General features: G+C 44.6%; 1 protein-coding gene across 1 annotated transcript in view; it reads left to right on the top strand.

The window, feature by feature from the left end:
* LOC144605978 (transmembrane protein 132C-like) overlaps positions 1–21,866 on the top strand; it is an 807,862-nt gene that overhangs the window by 663,759 nt on the left and 122,237 nt on the right. The window contains exon 5 of the mRNA XM_078421707.1: positions 12,766–12,909. Coding sequence (XP_078277833.1) covers positions 12,766–12,909 — 144 coding nt within the window. The remainder of the gene's footprint in view (positions 1–12,765; positions 12,910–21,866) is intronic.

Genomic DNA, 21,866 nt, shown 5'->3' with positions numbered 1-21,866 from the left:
AAAACACTAACGTTTTTGCTTAATGACAAGTGGGACGTGGTCTGCTCTCCTTTGTAATTAACAGCCTGCCCAGAAATAGCGTGCAGTGCTTTCTCATGTTGCTTGGTGGCGAGCTGTTAATCACCCTTTGTGGCAGGGGTTGTTATCTCCATCTAGCCCAGACTTTGCAGAGCGCTGCCGAAATTACCTTCATACCTCAGAGCCGAACAGCTAATTGGCTGCTGTGCAATTGTCAGGGTACCTTCCCATTCCTGGGTTTATTGATTGAAAGATACAGCATGGGTACAGGCCCTTCGGCCCACCGCGCCCACGCTGACCACTGAGTTCACACTTTAGTCACGGAGCAGAAGGTTCGGGTCAAGATCTCTGCTGGCCCAGGCTACAGAAGGAGGTCGACGAATGAACACAAACAAATTTGAGATTTTTTTATTGGCACGTGGAACAGTGAAAAGCTAATAAAAAGGAACTGCAGATGCTGGTTTGTACCAAAGTTGGACGCAAAATGCCGGAGTGTGGCAGTCTTTCAGACTTTAGAGATACAGTACAGAAACGAGGAAGGATGTGCTGGCTTTGGAGAGGTTCCAGAGGAGGTTTGCGAGAATGATAATAGACAATAGACAATAGACAATAGGTGCAGGAGTAGGCCATTCAGCCCTTCGAGCCAGCACCGCCATTCAATGCGATCATGGCTGATCACTCTCAATCAGTACCCCGTTCCTGCCATCTCCCCATACCCCCTCACTCCGCTATCCTTAAGAGCTCTATCCAGCTCTCTCTTGAAAGCATCCAATGAACTGGCCTCCACTGCCTTCTGAGGCAGAGAATTCCACACCTTCACCACTCTCTGATCCCAGGAATGATTGAGTTAACATGTGATAGGAACTGCAGATGCTGGTTTACACCGAAGATCAACACAAAATGATGGAGTAACTCAGCGGGTCAGACAGTATCTCTGGAGAAAAGGAATAGGTGACGTTTCGGATCGAGACCCTTCTCCAGACTGAGAGTCAGGGGAGGGGAAAACTAGAGATATGAAGAGGTCACAGAGAGTGTAGCAGAATTCATACCACTAGTTTCCCTCTCCCCTGACTCTCAGTCTGAAGAAGGGTCTCGACCCGAAGCGTCTCCTATTCCTTTTCTCCAGCAATGCTGCCTGACCCGCTGAGTTACTCCGGCCTTTTGTGTCTATCTTCTGAGGGACATTCTGAGGGACAGGTAGAATGCTGAGAGAATGATTCCTCATGTGGGGGATTAAAGAACTGGGGAGGATAATTTTGGAATAAAGGGTCAGGTACTTGAGATGGAAATGGGATGCGATGTCTTCCCCCAAAGCGCGGGGAATGTTTGGAATTCTCTTCTCCAGAGAGAGCGGTGGAGGCTGAATGATTGAATATGTTCAGGGTTGAGAGGGACAGATTTTTGCCCATAGGGGAATCATGACGCAAGATGTGGAGCTGGAGTAAGATGTGGAGCTAGAGCAAGATGTGGAGCCGAGATCCGGTCCATCATTATAACATTGAATGGCGATGCAGGCACGAGGAGACATTTGGCCTACTCCGTTCACAAACACAGTGCTCCACAAGTCCATAAGTCTTAGGAGCAGAAGTAGGTCATTCGGCCCATCGAGCCTACTCAGCCATTCAATCATGGCTAACCTATCTTTCCCTCTCAACCCCATTCTACTGCCTTCTCTCCATCACCGTGACACCCTTACCAATCAAGTATCTGCCATCCTTCACCTTAAAGACTGAAAGAAAATAGCCCAGTGCCGCCCTCATGCTTGTCGGCCTGGCTTCACAACGATTTGTTTACTGTGTTAAATTGGCATAATTGTCTTCATTTGTCTTCATGTACACTTTCATTTGATTTTTGTCGATGATCTTATTATCCACTCGTAAGAGTGAAACTTGCAATCAGCTGCCAAATGAAATAAATGACTGAAGGCACAAAAAGACTGAGAACATAGCTTCTCCCCTTCATTCATGAAGTGTGAAATCAAAGGCTTCCGCTCAAAAGATGAGCCCTGAAGGGCAACAATTTAATATAATATTGAGCAAGAAAATAAATTGGCTTCTCTCGGTGGTCCGTGTGTGTGTGGTCCTTGTTTGTTTCTGCACAAAACTCAACATTTGGTAGAAGATACATTAGCGTAGCTGGAGATGACCTCATTGAGATTAGTTGCCTTATTTTGAGGAAGAGGGAAGAAAGAAGTAGACATACCTGTGTGCCTCTTCATACCGTTTATAGACAATAGACAATAGACAATAGGTGCAGGAGGAGGCCATTCGGCCCTTCGAGCCAGCACCGCCATTCAATGTGATCGTGGCTGATCATTCTCAATCAGTACCCCGTTCCTGCCTTCTCCCCATACCCCCTGTTTCAAAGCATGCCACCTCATGAGTTGATTTAAAGTAGTTTTATCAGACTCCATGCAGGTGGAGGTGGTCACAAGTCTGAAGAAAGGTCCCGACCAAAAACGTCACCGATCCGTGTTCTCTGGAGACGCTGCCTGAGCTGTTGTTACTCTAGCGCCCTTTATATCCCTTTTTTTGAGGTGATCTCTCATGGGTACTGAGCTTGTGGAAGAGGTATTACAAGCAGATTGAACATCATTCATAAATTCATGGGATTATATGGCATTGGAACACACTTAGGCCATTCGGCCCATCGAGTCTCTTCCGCCATTCTCTCATGGCTGATCTATCTTTCCCTCTCAACCCCATTGTCCTGCCTCTCCCCCCCCCCCCCACCCCCCCCCCCCCCCCCGTAGCCTTTGATGCCATTACCGATCAAGAGCCTATCAATCTCCGCTTTAAAAATACCTAATGACTTGGCCTCCACAACCGTCTGTGGCAAAGAATGCACAAATTCGCCACCCTCTGGCCCGAGAAGTTCCTCCTCATCCCCATTCTGAAGATACATCCCTTAATTCTGAAGCTGTGCTCTCTGGCCCGTGACTGTCCCGTTACTGGAAACATGCTTTCCACATCCACTCTATCTAGACCTTTCATTATTCAATGAATCAAAGCTGGACTGTGACTAAACTCCACAGACTAGTCTTCGCTGTTATCAGGCTTCTGAACGGTCCTTCCATAAGCTAGGGTACTGTCTCATTCACCTCTACCCCATTGCAGGCATTGGACTTTGTCAATAGAATTGGTGCACTGCGAAGCTGAGAACTATATTCTGCGCTCTATCTTTCCCTATGCCCCATCTATTGTAATTGAGTTTGGCTTGATTGTGTTTATATTTAATATTACCTGATTTGACTGGATAGCACACAAATTAAACCTTTCACTGTTCCTCCAACTCCAGCTAAACTCCAAACTATGAAGTGCCTGGATTGCACTAGGAGCAAGGGACTTTGGGCTTTATCTTGTTTGAACACTATATATTTTTATGACATATTGAACTTTTTTGGTTTAATATATTTTCTATTCAGTACTGTGTGTAAAAAAAACTGTTATTCTGCTGCTACAAGTAAGAATTTAATTGTTCCGTTTTGGGACCTTTAACAATAAAACACACTATCTTTTTCTCTCTCTCTCTCTCTCTCTCTCTCTCTCTCTCTCTCTCTCTCTCTCTCTCTCTCTCTCTCTCTCTCTCTCTCTCCCCCTCTCCCCCTCTCCCCCTCTCCCCCTCTCCCCCTATATCTATCTCTATTTGTCTGTCTGTCTCTCTCTATATATATATATATACTATATACAGTGTATATATATATATATCTCCCCTCTAAATAAATCTATAAAAATATATATATATGTATATATTTATTTATATATATATTTGTGTGTGTGTGTGTGTGTGTGTGTGTATATATAGATCTATTATATCTCTTCAGAAACTAACAAAAGTATATTGCCTAAGATTTAAAATTCACAACTGACCACACGATAATTGTTGTATTGCAAATTTCCACTGGCCTCTGATTGTAGAAATGTTTGCTAAATTCATGACTCAAATCGGCGTTGTTTCCTGGCTGATTTGCTGAACGTCCCAGACCTTTGCCAGCCCTGTCCACCAGCAGCAAGGCTTCTATTGTGTGTATTTTCTTCTCACCCTGTAAATGTTCAATTGCCGGGGAGTGTGGTGCTAGTTTGCGTAATCTCTGCTTGCATATCCTTCTGACAACTCCCATCAAAGCCCACATGGCCATCCTGTGCTTGCACAAGGTCAGACTGAGCACCCACGTACTTGTTTGCCTGTCGTCCTGATGTAAAGGCCCACATTCCATTAGACGATTTGATTATCTTCCACTCTTGTCCTTGACGTCTTATTGATCTATGCACATGAATCATTTACATCTCTTTGAACTTCCACTGCTGTTGCTTTTCAGCATTTAGAAAGTCCTTTCGTTACTTTGTTGGCCTTATCTCAATGGCCGCGAGATCCATTTGCTGAATCCATTAATATCTATTTATAATTGAGTGATTCCACAAATAGTGCCAGTCTCTGTATCGTTGGCCAACCTGGATGCTTTTTACACCTTGTCGTCTAAGTGATTTATAAACATTCTTGTTACAAACTATTAGCTCACTGTTCAGGCACTCTCAGTGAGAAGAGTGTTTATACTTCACGAGTGGGTCCCTTGATCCTGATATTATCCTGATATCTACTTATGCCAGCTTCCTGAGGTCACTCCTGAGTTAGTGGATTTGCTAGAAGAAAGTGGATTTGGGAACAATATCAGCAAAAAATGTTACTGAATGGCAGTGCAGATGTACACTATTATTAACTATTTATTTGGCTATTTATTTATCTTTTATTTCATATATACTGAACTTTTTGATGTTAATTATGTTTACATGAGCACTATGTTTACATTTTTTGTATGCTTAGTTTAGCTTAGTTTAGAGATACAGCGCGGAAACAGGCCCTTCGGCCCACCGAGTCCGTGCCGATCAGTGATCCCTCCACACTGACACTATCCTACACACACTGGGGATAATTTAGAATTTTACCAAACCAATTAACCTACAAACCTGTACGGCTTTGGAGTGTGGGAGGAAACCGGATCACCCGGGGGAAACCCACGAACGTACAAACTCCGTACAGACAGCACCCGTGGTCAGGATCGAACCCTAGTCTTTGGCGCTGTAAGGCAGCAACTCTACCGCTGTGCCAGCATCCTGCTGCAAGTAAGAATTTTGTTTCGTTTTAGAACGTGACAATAAAACACTCTCGATTTTGACAGGGCCAAATGGCCATGCTTGCTTCTATTTCTTTCCTTTCAGTGTCCATGTGCCCTGCCTAGTTTCCCAATTTGGTCAATAACATGCCATTAATTTCAAGAGTTATAGTTTTCCTGGATTAATCAAATGGCCTCTGGACCTCCATTTAATAATATTCATAGACAATATCCATGACACTGATTTCAAAACCTCTTCGAAAAATTCAAGCAGATTGAAGTTGTCAAGCTGACAGCTCATTGTTTTCTAGATCCACAGTCAATCTCTATCTTAATTATGGCCTCGAGAAATTCCTTGATAGTGGATATAGGGCTGACTACTTAAAGCGCAATGATTTCCTTCCAGAAACAAGGACACTGCACGTGCTAGTTTCCAAAAAAAGACACAAGGTGCTGGAGTAATTCAGCAGGTCAGGCAGCTTCTCTGGAGAGCATGGATAGGTCACACTTCAGGTCGGGACACTTCTTCAGACTGATCGTATAAAGTCTGAAGAAGGGTCACAACCCAAAACACCTTATGTCTGTGTTCTCTAGAGATGCTGCCTGACCCGCTGAGTTACTCCAGCACTTTGCGTCTTTTCTTCTGTGATCGTTTTCTTCTCTACCCTTTCCTGATAGAAGACCGACTTGCACAGGTTTTCCAAACTAAGTGCGTTGCTTCCCAGAGTAAGAGAGCATTGGAAGATGATAGGTGTAGTTTCTACTCACAAAACGCTGGAGTAACTCAGCAGGTCAGGCAGCATCTCAGGAGAGAAGGAATGGGTGACGTTTCGGGTCGAGACCCTTCTTCAGACAGTTTCTACAGTGTGATCAACTTTTTGAACACTGGAATGGTCTTTGGAAATGTTCATCTTCAGTGCCATCAATTTTTTCATGAAAGTATTTTGGCTCATGATAATTTAACGGGTCTGTAATCCTGATTCATTGTTTGTTTCTAATGGATGATATCCATATTTGCATTCCCTTCCTCCATAAATACTGATCAGTGGCCTCCTAGAATTTATCCCGGGTAGTGTTAGGAGCAACATCATTGCCCTCAGCATAACAAACAAGTGTTGGAGGCTTCTGCTAAATGCCTGGAGTTTAGGATAATAACAGCACCATGCCCTAAGTTTATTCTGCTGACACTCGACGATTGTTCAAAGAAGAATGGTAGCTTGGGTGTGTAAAAGGAACACCCAAGGATATGTCCGAACACGGCTATCTGGTGCTGTGTGTAGAAAGTGTGCAGTTTTGGTCTCCAAATTTGAGGAAGGATATTCTTGCTATTGAGGGCGTGCAGCGTAGGTTTACTAGGTTAATTCCCGGAATGGCGGGACTGTCATATGTTGAAAGACTGGAGCGACTAGGCTTGTATGCACTGGAATTTAGGATGAGAGGAGATCTTATCGAAACGTATGAGATTATTAAGGGGTTGGACACGTTACAGGCAGGAAACATGTTCCCAATGTTGGGGGAGTCCAGAACAAGGGGCCACAGTTTAAGAATAAGGGGTAGGCCATTTAGAACTGAGATGAAGAAAAACATTTTCAGTCAGAGAGTTGTGAATCTGTGGAATTCTCTGTCTCAGAAGGCAGTGGAGGCCAATTCTCTGAATGCATTCAAGAGAGAGCTAGATAGAGCTCTTAAGGATAGCGGAGTCAGGGGGTATGGGGAGAAGGCAGGAACGGGGTACTGATTGAGAATGATCAGCAATGATCACATTGAATGGCGGTGCTGGCTCGAAGGGCTGAATGGCCTCCTCCTGCACCTATTGTCTGTTGAGCCGCAGATGCTGGTTTACACCAAAGATAGACACAGAGTCCTGGAGTAACTCAGCGGGTCAGGCAGCATCTCCGGAGAAAAAGGATTGATGACGTTTCGGGTCAAGACCCTTCTTCAGACACTTGGATTTGAGTCCAATAGCCTGCTGCATTTTAGTGTGTGCTTCCATTTTCCAAGTTAGAAGAACATAAACATTTAAAGATAAACATATAACGTCTGAAGAAGGGTCTCGATCCGAAACGTCACCCATTCCTTCTCTCCAGAGATGCTGCCTGTCCCGCCGAGTTACTCCAGCTTTTTGTGTCTATCTTCGAAAGAAACATATAAAATTGTTTCATAAGTATATTCACTAGTCCGTAACCCTGCAAGTGAACTATCCATTGTTTTGGTGCTGTGTAATTACAAATTGCCATGGAGACAATTCCCAGCTCGTTGCATATATCTCTCACGATGCAAGAATCAGTGTGTGACGATAAAGAATATGCTCTCCATGGCCACAGTGCTCCCACACCTCAGATGCTCCCTCCTTAGATAATGGATTGCAGAAGCTCAAGGGGCTCCTCATCTAACGTGTGATCTGAAGTTGCCAACAGCACAGAGAACCTTTGCACCAAACTTTCCCAAGGCCCTAAGAGTATTGTAAATGTGGCAGGAGAGCATAATTCAGCTGGAGAGTTTTAGCAGCGATCTCATTGTTCAGTGCCCATGTGTGCAAGATGGCTCTGATTTCTTCATCGACTGAAAGACTCAGCATGGAAGCAGGCCCTTCAGCCCCACCGAGTCCATGTCGACCATCGATTCACACTAGTTCTATGTCATCCCCCTTTATCATCCACCCCCTACACATTAGGGACAATTTAATTGAGGGCTAATTAATCTCCAAACCCGCATGTCCTTGGGATGTGGGAGGAGACCGGAGCGCCGGGAGAAAACCCACGCAGCCTCAGGGAGATCGTGCAAACTCCACACAGGCAACACCCAAGGATATGTCCGAACACGGCTATCTGGTGCTGTGAGGCAGCAGCTCCACCAGCTGGGCCACTGAACCACCCAAATTAGGGCGGTCACGGTGGCGCAGCGGTAGAGTTGCTGCCTTACAGCCAATGCAGCGCCAGAGACCCGTGTTCGATCCCGACTCTGAGTGCCGTCTGCACGGAGTTTGCACGTTTTCCCCGTGACCTGTGTGGGTTTTCTCCGAGATCTTCGGTTTCCTCCCGCACCCCAAAGACGTGCAGGTTTGTAGGTTAATTGGCTTGGTAAATGTAGAAATTGTCCCCAGTGGGTGTCAGAGAGTGTTAGTGTGCGGGGATCGCCGGTCGGCGCGGACCTGGTGGGCCGCAGGGCCTGTTTCCGCGCTGTATCTCTAAAAATTACAGTGGCAGGGACCCTGGTTAAATCCTAACTACGGGTGCTGTCTGCAAGGAGTTTATTCATTGTACCTGTGTTGGTTTTCTCTGGGTGCTCCGGTTTAGTCCCACATTCCAAAGACGTACAGGTTTGTAGGTTAATTGGTTTCGATAAAAAGATTGTAAATTGTCCCTAGTAGAATAGTGCCAGAGTGTGGGGTAATCCCTGGTCGGCACGGACTCGGTGGGCCAAAGGGTCTGTTTCCACGCTGTATGTCTGAAGTCTGAAGTCTAAATGACTGCATAAATAGGAGAATACAATTGATCTTCATTCTTCCCCTCATTCAGAACAATGAGTGAAGTTTAAATCTGCCGACCTCATGGTTTCTCTATAATACCATGATGTAATACCCTAAAACCACCAATCTCTGTTACAGAACTATAGCATAGAAATGGGCCCCTCAGCCCAACTAGTCACTGCAAGCAAAGTAGTCATAAAGCACAGATACAGGCCCTTCAGCCCACTGTATCCGTGCAGCCAAGTTAGAGTCATAGAGCATAGAAACTGGTTCTTCGGCCCAACTTGTCCCATGCTGTCCAAGATACCCCATCTGAGCTCCTCCCATTTCCCCACGTATGCCCCATATCCCACTAAACCTTTCCTATTCATGTAAAAAAAATGAACGGAGATGCCGGGGATTGAACCTGAGGCCACAGACATAGAAAGCATGCGCTCTACCACTGAGCTCCATCGCCTGCCCAACAAAGTTGGTGTCTCATTCCAGTCATCTGCATTTTCCCCCACAGCCCTCTGAACCTTTCCTGTCCAAATATGTGTCCGAATGTTTTTTTAAAAAGTCACAATTGAATCCGTTTCTATAGCTTCCTCTGGCAGCTCATTTCAGACACAGGAAAAGATTTCCCCTAAAGTTCCCCTTGGGTCTTTCCCTTCTCTCCTGAAGCCTCTGCCCTGTTGCATTGAACTCTGGTGTGTGTGTATATGCTTCCACACATCAATAAGAAAGTATTAGAAGTGCCTTGTTGCTTCCAGCTGGCCACCTGTGAATTCTCTCCCCAAACAAACAGGAACATGATGCGGCCGTACTTTTGTCTTCTGGCTGCCTTCCCAGAAAAGCAAGTGGTTTATTTGTGTGTTCCCAGGTTGAGTTCTGGCACAGCTCCATGCAATTGTCCATCCTTGCTTATCCTGTCAATTGGGGAGCGGTAATGTGCTCGAAACTAAGTCTTCCTTGGCAGCGTGTTGCAACGTTTTATGCTTAACTGTCGTTGAATGTGAGGGAATGCATAAAAATGAAAGAAAAACATGCATTTCTATTCAACCTCTTCTGCCCTTGTGGCATTCCAAAGAGATGCCCGGCCCTTGAAGAGCTTTTAAAGTTTAGTAGCTTTTGTCGTGTGCAATCCAGTCAGGCAGCAGAAAGACAACGCATGATTTCAATCGAGCCATTTACAATGTATAAGAAAATAACTGCAGATGCTGGTACAAATCGAAGGTATTTATTCACAAAATGCTGGAGTAACTCAGGTCAGCAGGTCAGGCAGCATCTCAGGAGAGAAGAAATGGGTGACGTTTCGGGTCGAGACCTTTCTTCAGACTGATGTCAGGGGGCGGGACAAAGGAAGGATTTACAATGATAAGGGAATGACGTTTAGTGCACGGTAAAGCCAGCAAAGTCCGATCAAGGATAGTCCAAGGGTCACCAAAGAGGTCGATGGTAGTTCAACACTGCTCTCTGGTTGTGGTAGGATGGTACATTTGCCTGGTAACAGCTGGGAAGAAACTGAATCTGGAGGTGTGCGTTTTCACACTTCTATACCTTTTGCCTGATGGGAGAGGGGAGAAGAGGGATTGGCCAGGGTGCGACTGTTCCTTGATCATGCTGCTGGCCTTGCCGAGGCAGTGTGAGGTATAAACGGAGTCAATAGAAGGGTGGTTGGTTTGTGTGATGGTCTGGTCTGCCTCCACAGTTTGCTGCAATTTCTAGCGGTCGTGGATGGAGGAATTTGCATGGACATTTAGAGAACCCTACAATTTTGGAGAACACTGTGGTATCTTTTTCTGACATTATGGACAGGATCTTATTTGAATGAATAGAAAACTTTATTCCTTGGAGCGTAGGAGGCTGAGGGATGATCTTACAGAGTGCAAAAGATTATGAGGGGTATAGATCGGGTGAAGATAGGCACAGTCTTTTACCCAGAGAAGGAACCAGGAATCAGGGGACATAGGTTTAAGATGAGAGGGGCACATTGAATAGGACCCTGAGGGCTGACCTCTTCACTCAGTTGATGGTGGGTACAGGAGCTGCCATTGGAGGTAGTTGAGGCAGGTAATAGAACAACATTTAAAGGACATTTGGACGGGTACATGGATAGAACATTTTAGAGGGATATGGGCCTAATGCGAGCAGGTGGGACTAGTGGAGATGGGGTATCTGGGGTGGCATGGCCAAGGTGGGCGGAAGAGCCTGTTTCCATGCTGTACGACTATGAACTGTACAAGATGTTGGCCAGGCTACACTCGGAATATCGTGTGCAATTCTGGTCGGTCAGCTGTAGGAACTGTGTGATTAAGCCGGAAAGGATGAAGAAAAGATTCACAAGGTTGTTACTGGGACTGGAGGGCTTGAGTTATAAGGGGAGGATGGACTGGGGCTTTTTTTCCCCCTGGAAGGTGGGAGGCTGAGGGGCTTTCTCTCATGATTTTAGTTTAGTTTAGTTTAGTTTAGAGATAAAACGTGGAAACAGTCCCTTCGGCCCATCGGGTCCGTGCCGACCAGTGATCCCCACATATTAACACTATCCTACACACACTAGGGACAAATTTTACATTTACCAAGCCAATTAACCTACAAACCTGTACGTCTTTGGAGTGTGGGAGGAAACCGAAGATCTCGGAGGAAACGCAGGCAGGTCACGAGGAGAACGTACAAACTCCGTACAGACAGCACCCATAGTTGGGATCGAACCCAGGTCTCCGGCGCTGCATTCGCTGTAAGGCAGCAACTCTACTACTGTGCCACCGTGCCGCCATTTTAAATGGAGGTATATAATATGAAGGTGCAGATAAGGTGGATAGCCGTCTTCTTTTTCCCAGGGTAGTCACGTCTGAAACTAGAGGGCATAGATAGATGCAAGGTAAGAGGGGGATGATTTTAAGGGGATCTGAGAGGCAGGTTTTTCACACAGTAAGCGGTGAGTGTGTGGAAGGAAGGGACGGTTGCAATTATGCTGTTTTAAAAAACATTTAGAAATATTTGGGAAATGTGGGCCAAACACAGACAAGCTCAGACAACTTGCTCAGGATGGGTGAGTCTTTGGACTTTAGACTTGACCTTAGATTTTAGAGATACTGTGCGCAAACAAGCCCTTCGGCGCACCACGTCCCTGTCGACCTGTAACCGCCCTATACGCCAACACTATCCTACAAACGGAACAATTTTATAATTATATCCAAGCCAATTAACCTACAAACCTGTACGTCTTTGGAGTGTGGGAGGAGACTGGAGCACCTGGACAAAAACCCACGTGGTCACAGGGAGAACATGCAAACTCCACACAGACAGCACCCGTAGTCAGGTTCGAACCCGGGTCTCTGGCGCTGTCCGGTAGCAACTCTGCCGCTGCGCCACCGTGCCGCCCTGAGTTGGACCAAGTAGAATCCAAGGGCGACACGGTGGCGCAGCGGTAGAGTTGCTGCCTTACAGCGAATGCAGCGCCGGAGACTCAGGTTCGATCCTGGCTACGGGCGCCGTCTGTACGGAGTTTGTACGTTCTCCCCGTGACCTGCGTGGGTTTTCTCCGAGATCTTCGGTTTCCTCCCACACTCTAAAGATGTACAGGTATGTAGGTTAATTGACTGGGTGAATGTAAAAATTGTCCCTAGTGTGTGTAGGATAGTGTTAATGTGCAGGGATCGCTGGGCGGCCGAAGGGCCTGTTTCTGCGCTGTATCTCTAAATCTAAATCTAAAATCTAAAATCATAGACTCTATGCTCTCATTATCTCAAACATAGTAGGTACTTGAACAGGGACAGCAGAGAAGGTGTGTGGCTTTAATATTTGGCCAGCCCAGTTGCCAGATTGCACAAGTGTAACCTTACAATCATTTATTTGTGCTTGCAATGTACGACATATTTCAACCTAAATTGGCAGTGATGTGGAAAGTGCTGGTTTGGCATCTTTCTGCACTCTGAATGTAGGAACAATAATACATGAGAAAGGAACATTTGACCGCTCAGTGAAAAACACAAAATGCTGGAGTAACTCAATGGGCCGGGCAGCAGCCCTGGAGAACGTGGATCGGTGACGTTTCGGGTCGGGTTCTTTCTTCAGACTGTTTGCAGGGGTGGAGAGGGAAAGGGAGCTCAGTCCGGTGGAATAACTGACGCGATTGAAACAAGGTGTAGGCTCTTAATAATGTGAACTGAAACTCTTTGATTTGCAGAACACCGAAATCCTCAACACTGCAATCCTCACGGGCAAAACTGTGGCTGTCCCTGTAAAAGTCATCGTTGTGGAGGAGGACAGCACTGTGACAGACGTGTCGGAGTCTGTGGCGTGCAAATCATCCGACCCCAACGTGCTGAAGGTAAGGTTGCCTTTGTTGTTCCTCTGTTCACCTCTGGCGGTCCAACATTGTCCAACACTGCACGACATTGCGCTCCACCCCTTTGTTCTCCTGTGTGGTTCCGATGCAAATGCACGTCATCACATGTTGTCAAGCTGAAAAGGCCACAGAGAAGAGTTACGAGGATGTTGCCAGGACTCGAGGGTCTGAGCCATTGGGAGAGGTTGAGTAGGCTGGGACTCAATGAAGGGTGGTCTGAGAGAGGTGCATAAAATCAGGGGAGGGATAGATCGGGATGCGCAGAGTCTCTTGCCCAGAGTTGGGGAATCGAGAACCAGAGGACATAGGTTTAAATGGAAGGGGAAAATATTTATTAGGAATCTGAGGGGTTAACTTTTCCACACAAAGGGTGGTGGGTTTATGGAACGAGCTGCCAGAGGAGGTAATTGAGGTAGGGACTATCGCAACATTTAAGAAACAGTTGAACAGGTACATGGATAGAACAGGTTTAGAGGAATATGGGCCAAACGCAGGCAATTGGGACGAGTGTAGACTGGGCATGTTGGCGAGTGTGGGCAAGTTGGACCGAGTGGCCTGTTTCCACGCTGTGTGACTCTATGACTCTATAATCACCGATGGTGGAAGCGTTAGAGTGAGTTGTTTCTCCTTGCGTTCTTATTTCAAGCGACAGGAAATCTTTAGTTTGTGTTGGGATTTAACTCGAGGGTTAAGTTTGCATAACCAAACCTTGAAGGCATATTTAATCAGGTCTTGTTGACATTTTTTAAACCCAGCATTGATGTTTGAAATGTGGTGGGAGTTTGAGATTTTTCTGTTCTTTACATAAAGTAGCTTGGCATATAACCATCGACACGTCTGAAGAAGGGTCGCGACCTAAAACGTCACTTATTCCTATTCTTCAGAGATGCTGCCTGTCCCGCTGAGTTACTCCAGCTTTTTGTGTCGATCTTCGGTTTAAACCAGCATCTGCAATTCTTTCCTGCACATCTAAAGCTATTGTTCAGCTGGAAACAATCTGATTTGAAGATCATTAATATAGACACGAAATGCTGGAGTAACTCAGCGGGTCAGGCAGCATCTCTGGAGAAAAGGAATCGGTGACGTTTCGGGTCAAGACCCTTCTTCAGACTGTCAAATGGCCAAACTGCTGGTGTTATTATGAAGATGATGAGGTTGTCCAACATATAATAACACAAGCAGTTTGGAAACATGGAAGTAAGATGGAGGCCACCTGTGGTAAGATCTTGTAAGAAAATAACTGCAGATGCTGGTACAAATCGAAGGTATTTATTTCACAAAATGCTGGAGTAACTCAGCAGGTCAGGCAGCATCTCAGGAGAGAAGGAATGGCTTACTCCAGCATTTTGTGTGGTAAGGTCTTTATCTCCTTCCATGAAACCTTATCACTGCATCCTTCAGACTACAGACTTTAGAGATACAGCACAGAAACAGGCCCTTCAGCCCACCGAGTCCGCGTCGACCAGCGATCACCCTGTACACTAGCACAATCCTGCACGCTAGGGACAATTTTACAATTATACCAAAGCCAATTAACCTACAAACCTGTACATCTTTGGAGTGTGGGAAGAAGCTGGAGCACCTGGAGAAAACCCACATGGTCGTGGAGAACGTACAAACTCCATACAGACAGCACCTGTGGTCAGGATGGAATACAGGTCTCTGGTGCTGTAAGGCAGCAACTCTACCGCTGTGCCACTGTGCCGCCCTTGACTGCTAAAGCAGTGAAAAAAGGTTGTTCATTGGCTAGAAGCACAGTGGAGCAGCTGGTAGTTCTGCAGCCTCACAATGCCAAAGACCTGGGTTCGTTCCTGACCTCAGGTTCTGTCTGTGTGGAGTTTGCACGCTGCCCCTGTAACTATGTGGATATCCCCTGGGTGCTCCGGTTTCCTCCCACTTCGCAAAGACGTGCGGGTTTGTAGGTTAATTGGTCTCTGTGAAATCGCCCCTAGTGTGTAAGGAGCGGATGCAAAAGAGGGATAACATGGAACTAGTGCGAACGGGTGATCAATGGTCGGTATGAACTTGGTGGGCCAAAGGGCCAGTGTCCATGCTGCATCTTTCAATCAATCAATCAATAATCTTGCTATTACTTTCTAAGGTTCTTGGAATAGAAACAGTTGAAACAATACCTTCAAATATTGTTCAACATGTATCCAGATGATGAGTTTAAGATGATATCACAGCTGGACTGTATTCAACCCACTATTATATGCCCATTTATGAATTTATAAGAGAAAATGATTGAAATTTCACAAGAGTTCTACTGGTCCCAAAATGCAACCATTTGAGAGGGTAATAGAAATTAAGCGGCACGGTGGCGCAGCGGTAGAGTTGCTGCCTCACAGCGCCAGGGACCTGGGTTCGATCCCGGACCTCGGGTGCTGCCTGTACGCAGTTCTCTCTGTGACCGCGTGGGTTTCCTTTGGGTGCTTTGGTTTCCCCCCACATTCCAAAGACGTGCAGGTTGGTCAGTCAATTGGCTTCTGTAAGTTGTCCCGAGTGTGTAGGATAGAGCGAGTATGCATGTGTGATCACTGGTCAGTATCGTCTTGGTGGGCCGAATGGGCCTGTTTACACACTGTGTATCTCTCAATGAAAGGAAACGAAGCTAAACTAAACTAGATCCCTCAAATCTCAACCTTGAAAGATATATATTCACAGCCCAGTTCCAGAGACTCGGGCCAGCTCGTAAAGGTAGCTTAAGGCAATTATTTCATTTCATTTCATTTCATTTTATTTTATTTCGTACATGTTAAAAGACATCAATTAAAAAAACAAAATAAACCACAAAAAAACCCAGAAGAAATACAAGGAATTTCATCCATTACTTAACATGTGCGAAAAGGAGTAGGAAGAAGTGTAAACTTATTTAATCCCACCCCCATTCCCTGATCAATATTTATCAAGTATTATCTATAATAACTAATACCTAAAATGCATATATAACTACATATATACTCACTCACCCCTACACTCATATGAATATACCTATTTACACAATAATGTCTATATTAACTACATCTGATATATATACATACATTAGGCCAATCATATACATACATATACCCGACCATTTACATACAAAATATAAATACAAATATAGTCACCCACCCGTATAATAAGTCAGATATTAATACAAAAATACTCATACACCCTTATATGTTCATATAGATATACTTATTTAAATAATGATGTGTTATTATATGTAGACCCCTGGTGACTGTTAATCCGCCTCCTCACTGTACCTAGAAAAAATCATGTGTTTATATTTGTTTTGTGTGGTCTGGTATTATTAATTTATGTCTCAGCCATTCATTCCATCACTAAAGTTAATTACCGACTCTGCACGCTAGAAATAATCAGAGTATTAGTAATAATTAGAAATAATCAGAGCCCCTTGGCATTCACCCTAACAAGTCGCCAGCATTGGTAAACAATTTGCCAATGACCACTCTTTGCCACGACTGTAAACGGTTTTCCAGAAGATTAATAATTAAATACATGCTTCAGTCTCTAAGCAACTTATAAAGACGGACAATCGCCTGAAACACGGTTGCAAACATCAGTTCAACTTTATTATTTTAAGAGCTCCGGGAAAGCGCAGTGATTTGTTGTTTCTCCACATCACTGATATTTGCTTTGGATACATTTGTTTTTCAATACTTAGTCCGTGTGATTCTGCTTCTTGAAAAAAAACATTAACATTAACCTTCTTTCAAGTAGAAAAATTCACAAAGTAGGCTTTTCCCAGAGCATTGTAGAAAAAAAGATGTGAGTATTATGCAAAAGAGCATTGTGTGCAATGGTGCAAAAAAGACTCGAAGAATAAAGGAACAGGTTTGTCTGAATATCTTTAACAATAAGCATTGTGTTAGTGGCATCTGCTAATCAGACCAAGATATCAATTGCTGCCGTTTGTAAAGAAACCTTCTTGTCAAAACCCAATTTCACATTGCATACGAAACACATTACGTTAGCAACTGGTTGTTGGCTGATTGTTCTTTAGATTACTGGAAATATTTTTCACCCTGATGCTCCTGTTTAAAATCAAATCCATTTTCACTAGCGTTGATAGAAACATAGAAAATAGGTGCAGGAAAAGGCCATTCGGCCCTTCGAGCCAGCACCGCCATTCAATATGGTCATGGCTGATCATCCAAAATCAGTACCCCGTTCATGCTTTCTCCCCATGTCCCTTGATTCCGTTATTCCGATGAATGATTAGGGATGGACCCTTGGTTGTGAACTTGCCCGTACTGTGACAATACGGCCTCCCAGCCATACCGTTGATTGATTGAACAGCATGGAAACAGGCCCTTCGACCCACCCAATAAACTAGGGTACTGTCCACTTCACTTCTCACCCATTGTGAAAAATTAGACTTTGTCTACGGAATTGATGCAATACAAAGCTGAGAGTTATATTCTGTACTCTGCATCTTCACCTTTCATCTATCTATTGTATTTGAGTTTGATACGATGGCAGTTATGTACAGTATTATCTGATCTGTTTGGATAGCATGTAATACAAAGCGCAGGAGGACGAGGGGTGAAAGAAAATAACTGCAGATGCTGGTACAAATCGAAGGTATTTATTTCACAAAATGCTGGAGTAACTCAGCGGGTCAGGCAGCATCTCAGGAGAGAAGGAATGGGTGACGTTTCGGGTTGAGACCCTTCTTCAGACGAGGGGTGATCTTATAGAGCAGTTGAACAGACTAGGACTTTGTTCCTTGGACTTCAGGAAGCTGAGAGGCGATCTTGTAGCGGTGTATAAGATCATGAGAGGAATAGATGGGGTAAATGCACAGACGTTTTCTCCAGAGTAAGGGAATCAAGAACCAGAGGACATCGATTTAAGGTGAGGGGGGTGAAAGATCCAATAGGAACCTGAGGGGCAGCCTTTTGACACAAAGGGTGGTAGGTGTATGGAACGATCTGCCGGAGGAACGAGCTGAGGCAGGTACTGTCATTCAGTTTTAAATACATTTGGACAGGTACATGGATTGGATAGGTTTAGAGGGATATGGGCCAAATGCAGGGAAGCGGGACTAGTGTCGAGGGGCTTGTTGGCTGGCATGGATAAGTTGGGCTGAAGGGCCTGTTTCCATGCTCTTATTACTTTATGGCTCTTCCCAGAATTAAGAGAGGATTGGAAGATGATAGCTGCAGTTTCTGCAGTGATACGCACTACTGTAGGACTCTATTTTCACTGCACCTGAGATAATAATAATAACCCTAAAGCCAAACCTAAACCGAAAATTACAGTGGGGGAGTTCCAAGGAATACGAGTGACAACTCAAAGACATTCTGAAATCCATCTGAGGTGGAACATGATGTGCCCTGTCCCCTTGTCTTTGGTGTGCTTTCCAAAGTTATCTTGCAATGCACCATAGCAGGGACATGAACATCTCCACCATTGGCAATAGACAATAGACAATACGTGCAGGAGTAGGCCATTCATCCCTTCGAGCCAGCACCGCCATTCAATGTGATCATGGCTGATCATTCTCAATCAGTACCCTGTTCCTGCCTTCTCCCCATACCCCCTGACTCCGCTATCCTTAAGAGCTCTATCTAGCTCTCTCTTGAAAGCATCCAGAGAATTGGCCTCCACTGCCTTCTGAAACAGAGAATTCCACAGATTTACAACTCTATACGCAGGTGGCTTGGGAAGTATTGCACTTTGGTGATGGGGTTCGTCATATGAGGTGTGACTACACATTTAATCCACTCCACGGCAGAAGGTTAGGTTCAGTTTAGTTTTAGTTTAGAGATACAATGCAGAAACAGGCCCTTCGGCCCACCGAGTCCACGCCGACCAGCGATCCCCGGGCATTAACACTATCCTACACACACTAGGGACAGTTTACAATTATAGCAAGCCAATTAACCTACAAACCTGTACGTCTTTGGAGAGTGGGAGGAAACTGGAGAAAACCCACGCAGGACACGGGGGAGAACATGCAAACTCCGTACGGACAACACCTGTAGTCAGGATCGAACCCGGGTCTCTAGTGCTGTAAGGCAGTAGCTCTACCGCTGCGCCACCGTGCCGCCCGAAGTTGAGGTTGTGTGTTTTGTTTTGCTAATAAGGCCTGACATGACCTAGCAACAAGGAGCTTGGTAATATGGTTGAAGTGTGGAGTTAATGAAGCAGAAGCAAATGGCCTGTGTTTCCTCAGGGCTGAATCTTTAATAATCTTTAACTGCATGGGATGTGGTACAATCACTGTTCAAAATTTTTTTTAAATTTAATCACTCCGCACTTTCATTTGTACGTGTGAATAAATTAAATGGCTACAGTTCATGGTATCAGATGATTAATATGCTGTTCTGGTTATTGTCATGTGTTAGCACTGTTTAATTAATTTAAAATGACCTAAATCGTGCAAGTGGTATTTCTGGAAATTGTGGCTCTTCCTTCGAGATTAGTTGCAGGAGCTAGCCGGTGACTACAGCTCCATGTAACAAGGGAGGATCAACACTGACAGCTCCTGTCATCTGCAAAATACAGCGTTCTAATTCAGCCTGAAAGGGGCAGAGAGACAGAAAAAAAGTTCTTTGAGATACCGTGATGAGATTATGCAAAGGAATTCTGCATTCCCACTGAAGAGACCTATTCTAACCTTCTCTCAACACTGTGTCCTTCCCGCCCCACTTACCTGCTGAGCACATGTCGAATTTCCCTTTACACTGCCGCGAGTGAACATCATTTGTTGAATGTTGTCTCGCTACAAGAGAAGATGAAGCAGGGACTTGTTTTCCTGTGCGTAAATGTTTGAAATTGATAGGCAGGCTTGTTTTTTTTAATGTAAGAAAATAACTGCAGATGCTGGTACAAATCGAAGGTATTTATTTCACAAAATGCTGGAGTAACTCAGCAGGTCAGGCAGCATCTCGGGAGAGAAGGAATGGGTCGAGACCCTTCTTCAGACTGATGTCAGGTGGGCGGGACAAAGGAAGGATATAGGTGGAGACAGGAAGATAGAGGGAGAACTGGGAAGGGGGATGGGAAGAGAGGGACAGAGGAACTATATAAAGTTGGAGAAGTCAATGTCCTTACCGCTGGGCTGCAAGCTGCCCAAACGAAATATGAGGTGCTGTTCCTCCAATTTCCGGTGGGCCTCGCTATGGCACTGGAGGAGGCCCATGACAGAAAGGTCAGACTGGGAGTGGGAGGGGGAGTTGAACTACTCAGCCACCGGGAGATCAGGTTGGTTGAGGCGGACTGAGCGAAGGTGTTGAGCGAAACGATCGCCGAGCCTGCGTTTGGTTTCGCCGATGTAAATAAGTTGACATCTAGAGCAGCGGATACAATAGATGAGGTTGGAGGAGGTGCAGGTGAATCTCTGTCTCACCTGGAAAGACTGTTTGGGTCCTTGGATGGAGTTGGGGGGGGGAGGTAAAGGGACAGGTGTTTTTTTTAATGTTCATTTTCGGAGCTGAATATTTGAAGGAGATTTGGCAAATGGGGTCTAGCAACAGATTTATTGTTTTAGTTTAGGAGGTGCAGCGTGGAAACAGGCCCATCGGCCCACTGAGTCCGCGCTGACCCGTACACCAGCCCGATCCTGCACCCTAGGGACAATTTACCGAAGCCAATGAACCTACACACCTGCACGACTTTGGAATGTGGGAGGAAACCGGAGCAACCCGGAGGAAACCCACGCGGTCACAGGGAGAACGTACAAACTCCGTACAGACGACATCCGTGGTCATGATCAAACCCGGGTCTCTGGCATTGTGAGGCAGCAACTCGACTGCTGTGCCTTTGTACTGTCCCAAAGTAGAGTGTTAAGGAAATGGTGGGCTAGTCTCGTCCTTATTTACATTTTTTTTTTTTTTTTAATATTTTTATTTTTGAAAAGCATATGTACAGATAGAAATAAAAGACAAATTTGTTACAAAGTTCTTACATAGCTTCAATTTTTAATTTTTTAAAGAGAGAAAATAAAAAATAAAGAAGAAATAAAAAAACTATAAACTATTGGGAAGAGAGAATTAAAAAAAAAAAAGTTTAACTATAAAAATTAAAGGGGGTAGATCCGGGAGACAATAACCACAGTTGTACATCCAACCCTAAACTCAAGTTTCAACTTTTAATTTTAAATTTTTATTTTAGTCCTGTGTCAAACCCATTTACTTTTCTAAAAATTCAATAAATGGAGACCATATTTAAAAAAATAAATCATGTTCTAAAACAAAATTAGAACATACGAATAATGCTCAAAAGATTAGTTGATATCTGAAAATTGATTATTTTTCTGTTTTTTTCACAAAGTTTCAAACCCTTATTTTGAAATGCTAAACCATGAACTGAGCTGAAATATGTTACCCAACATTCCCTGATTTCAGTTTCTAATCTAATTATAAGGAGACAGAGTGCATCCATCCCCAATTACTTCATAAAACATAATTATCTTTCGTTTTAGTTTAATTATTTTGTGGTTTATGATCAACTAAATCTATCAAGGCATGACATTCATAGGGGAAGAAAGCCAATCAACCATCCAGGAATACTATAAATGCCAAGGTTAACTTTACCATGTTGTTTCTAAGATATGTAGGACAGAACTGCAGATGCTGGTCTAAGATACCTCCACGTCATCATCTTTCAGTCTCTTCCATCCAAAGCTGGGAAGCCCCAAGTTTGCCCAATATTTCCTGATAATTCACATCTCAAGAACGATGGAATGCATTCCTGACTCCATTCCTCTTTTCAAAATGACCCGAGATGAACACAACGCTTCCGTACGACCTTGTGATCACTCAGTTAATGGTTTGAAAAGGCCTAATGAAATGGTTTGATCAATTTAAGAGAGTTCATGAAAACAAAAGTTGGAGTCAAAGAGCTGTACGTCACAGAAAGAGGCCCTTCAGCCCAACCTGTCCATGCTGACCAATTTGGGCATACTGTGCTGGTCCCAATTGTCA

This window comes from Rhinoraja longicauda, chromosome 25, assembly GCF_053455715.1.
Source record: "Rhinoraja longicauda isolate Sanriku21f chromosome 25, sRhiLon1.1, whole genome shotgun sequence".
NCBI lineage: Eukaryota > Metazoa > Chordata > Chondrichthyes > Rajiformes > Arhynchobatidae > Rhinoraja > Rhinoraja longicauda.
This window is presented reverse-complemented; position numbering and strand designations above follow the sequence as displayed.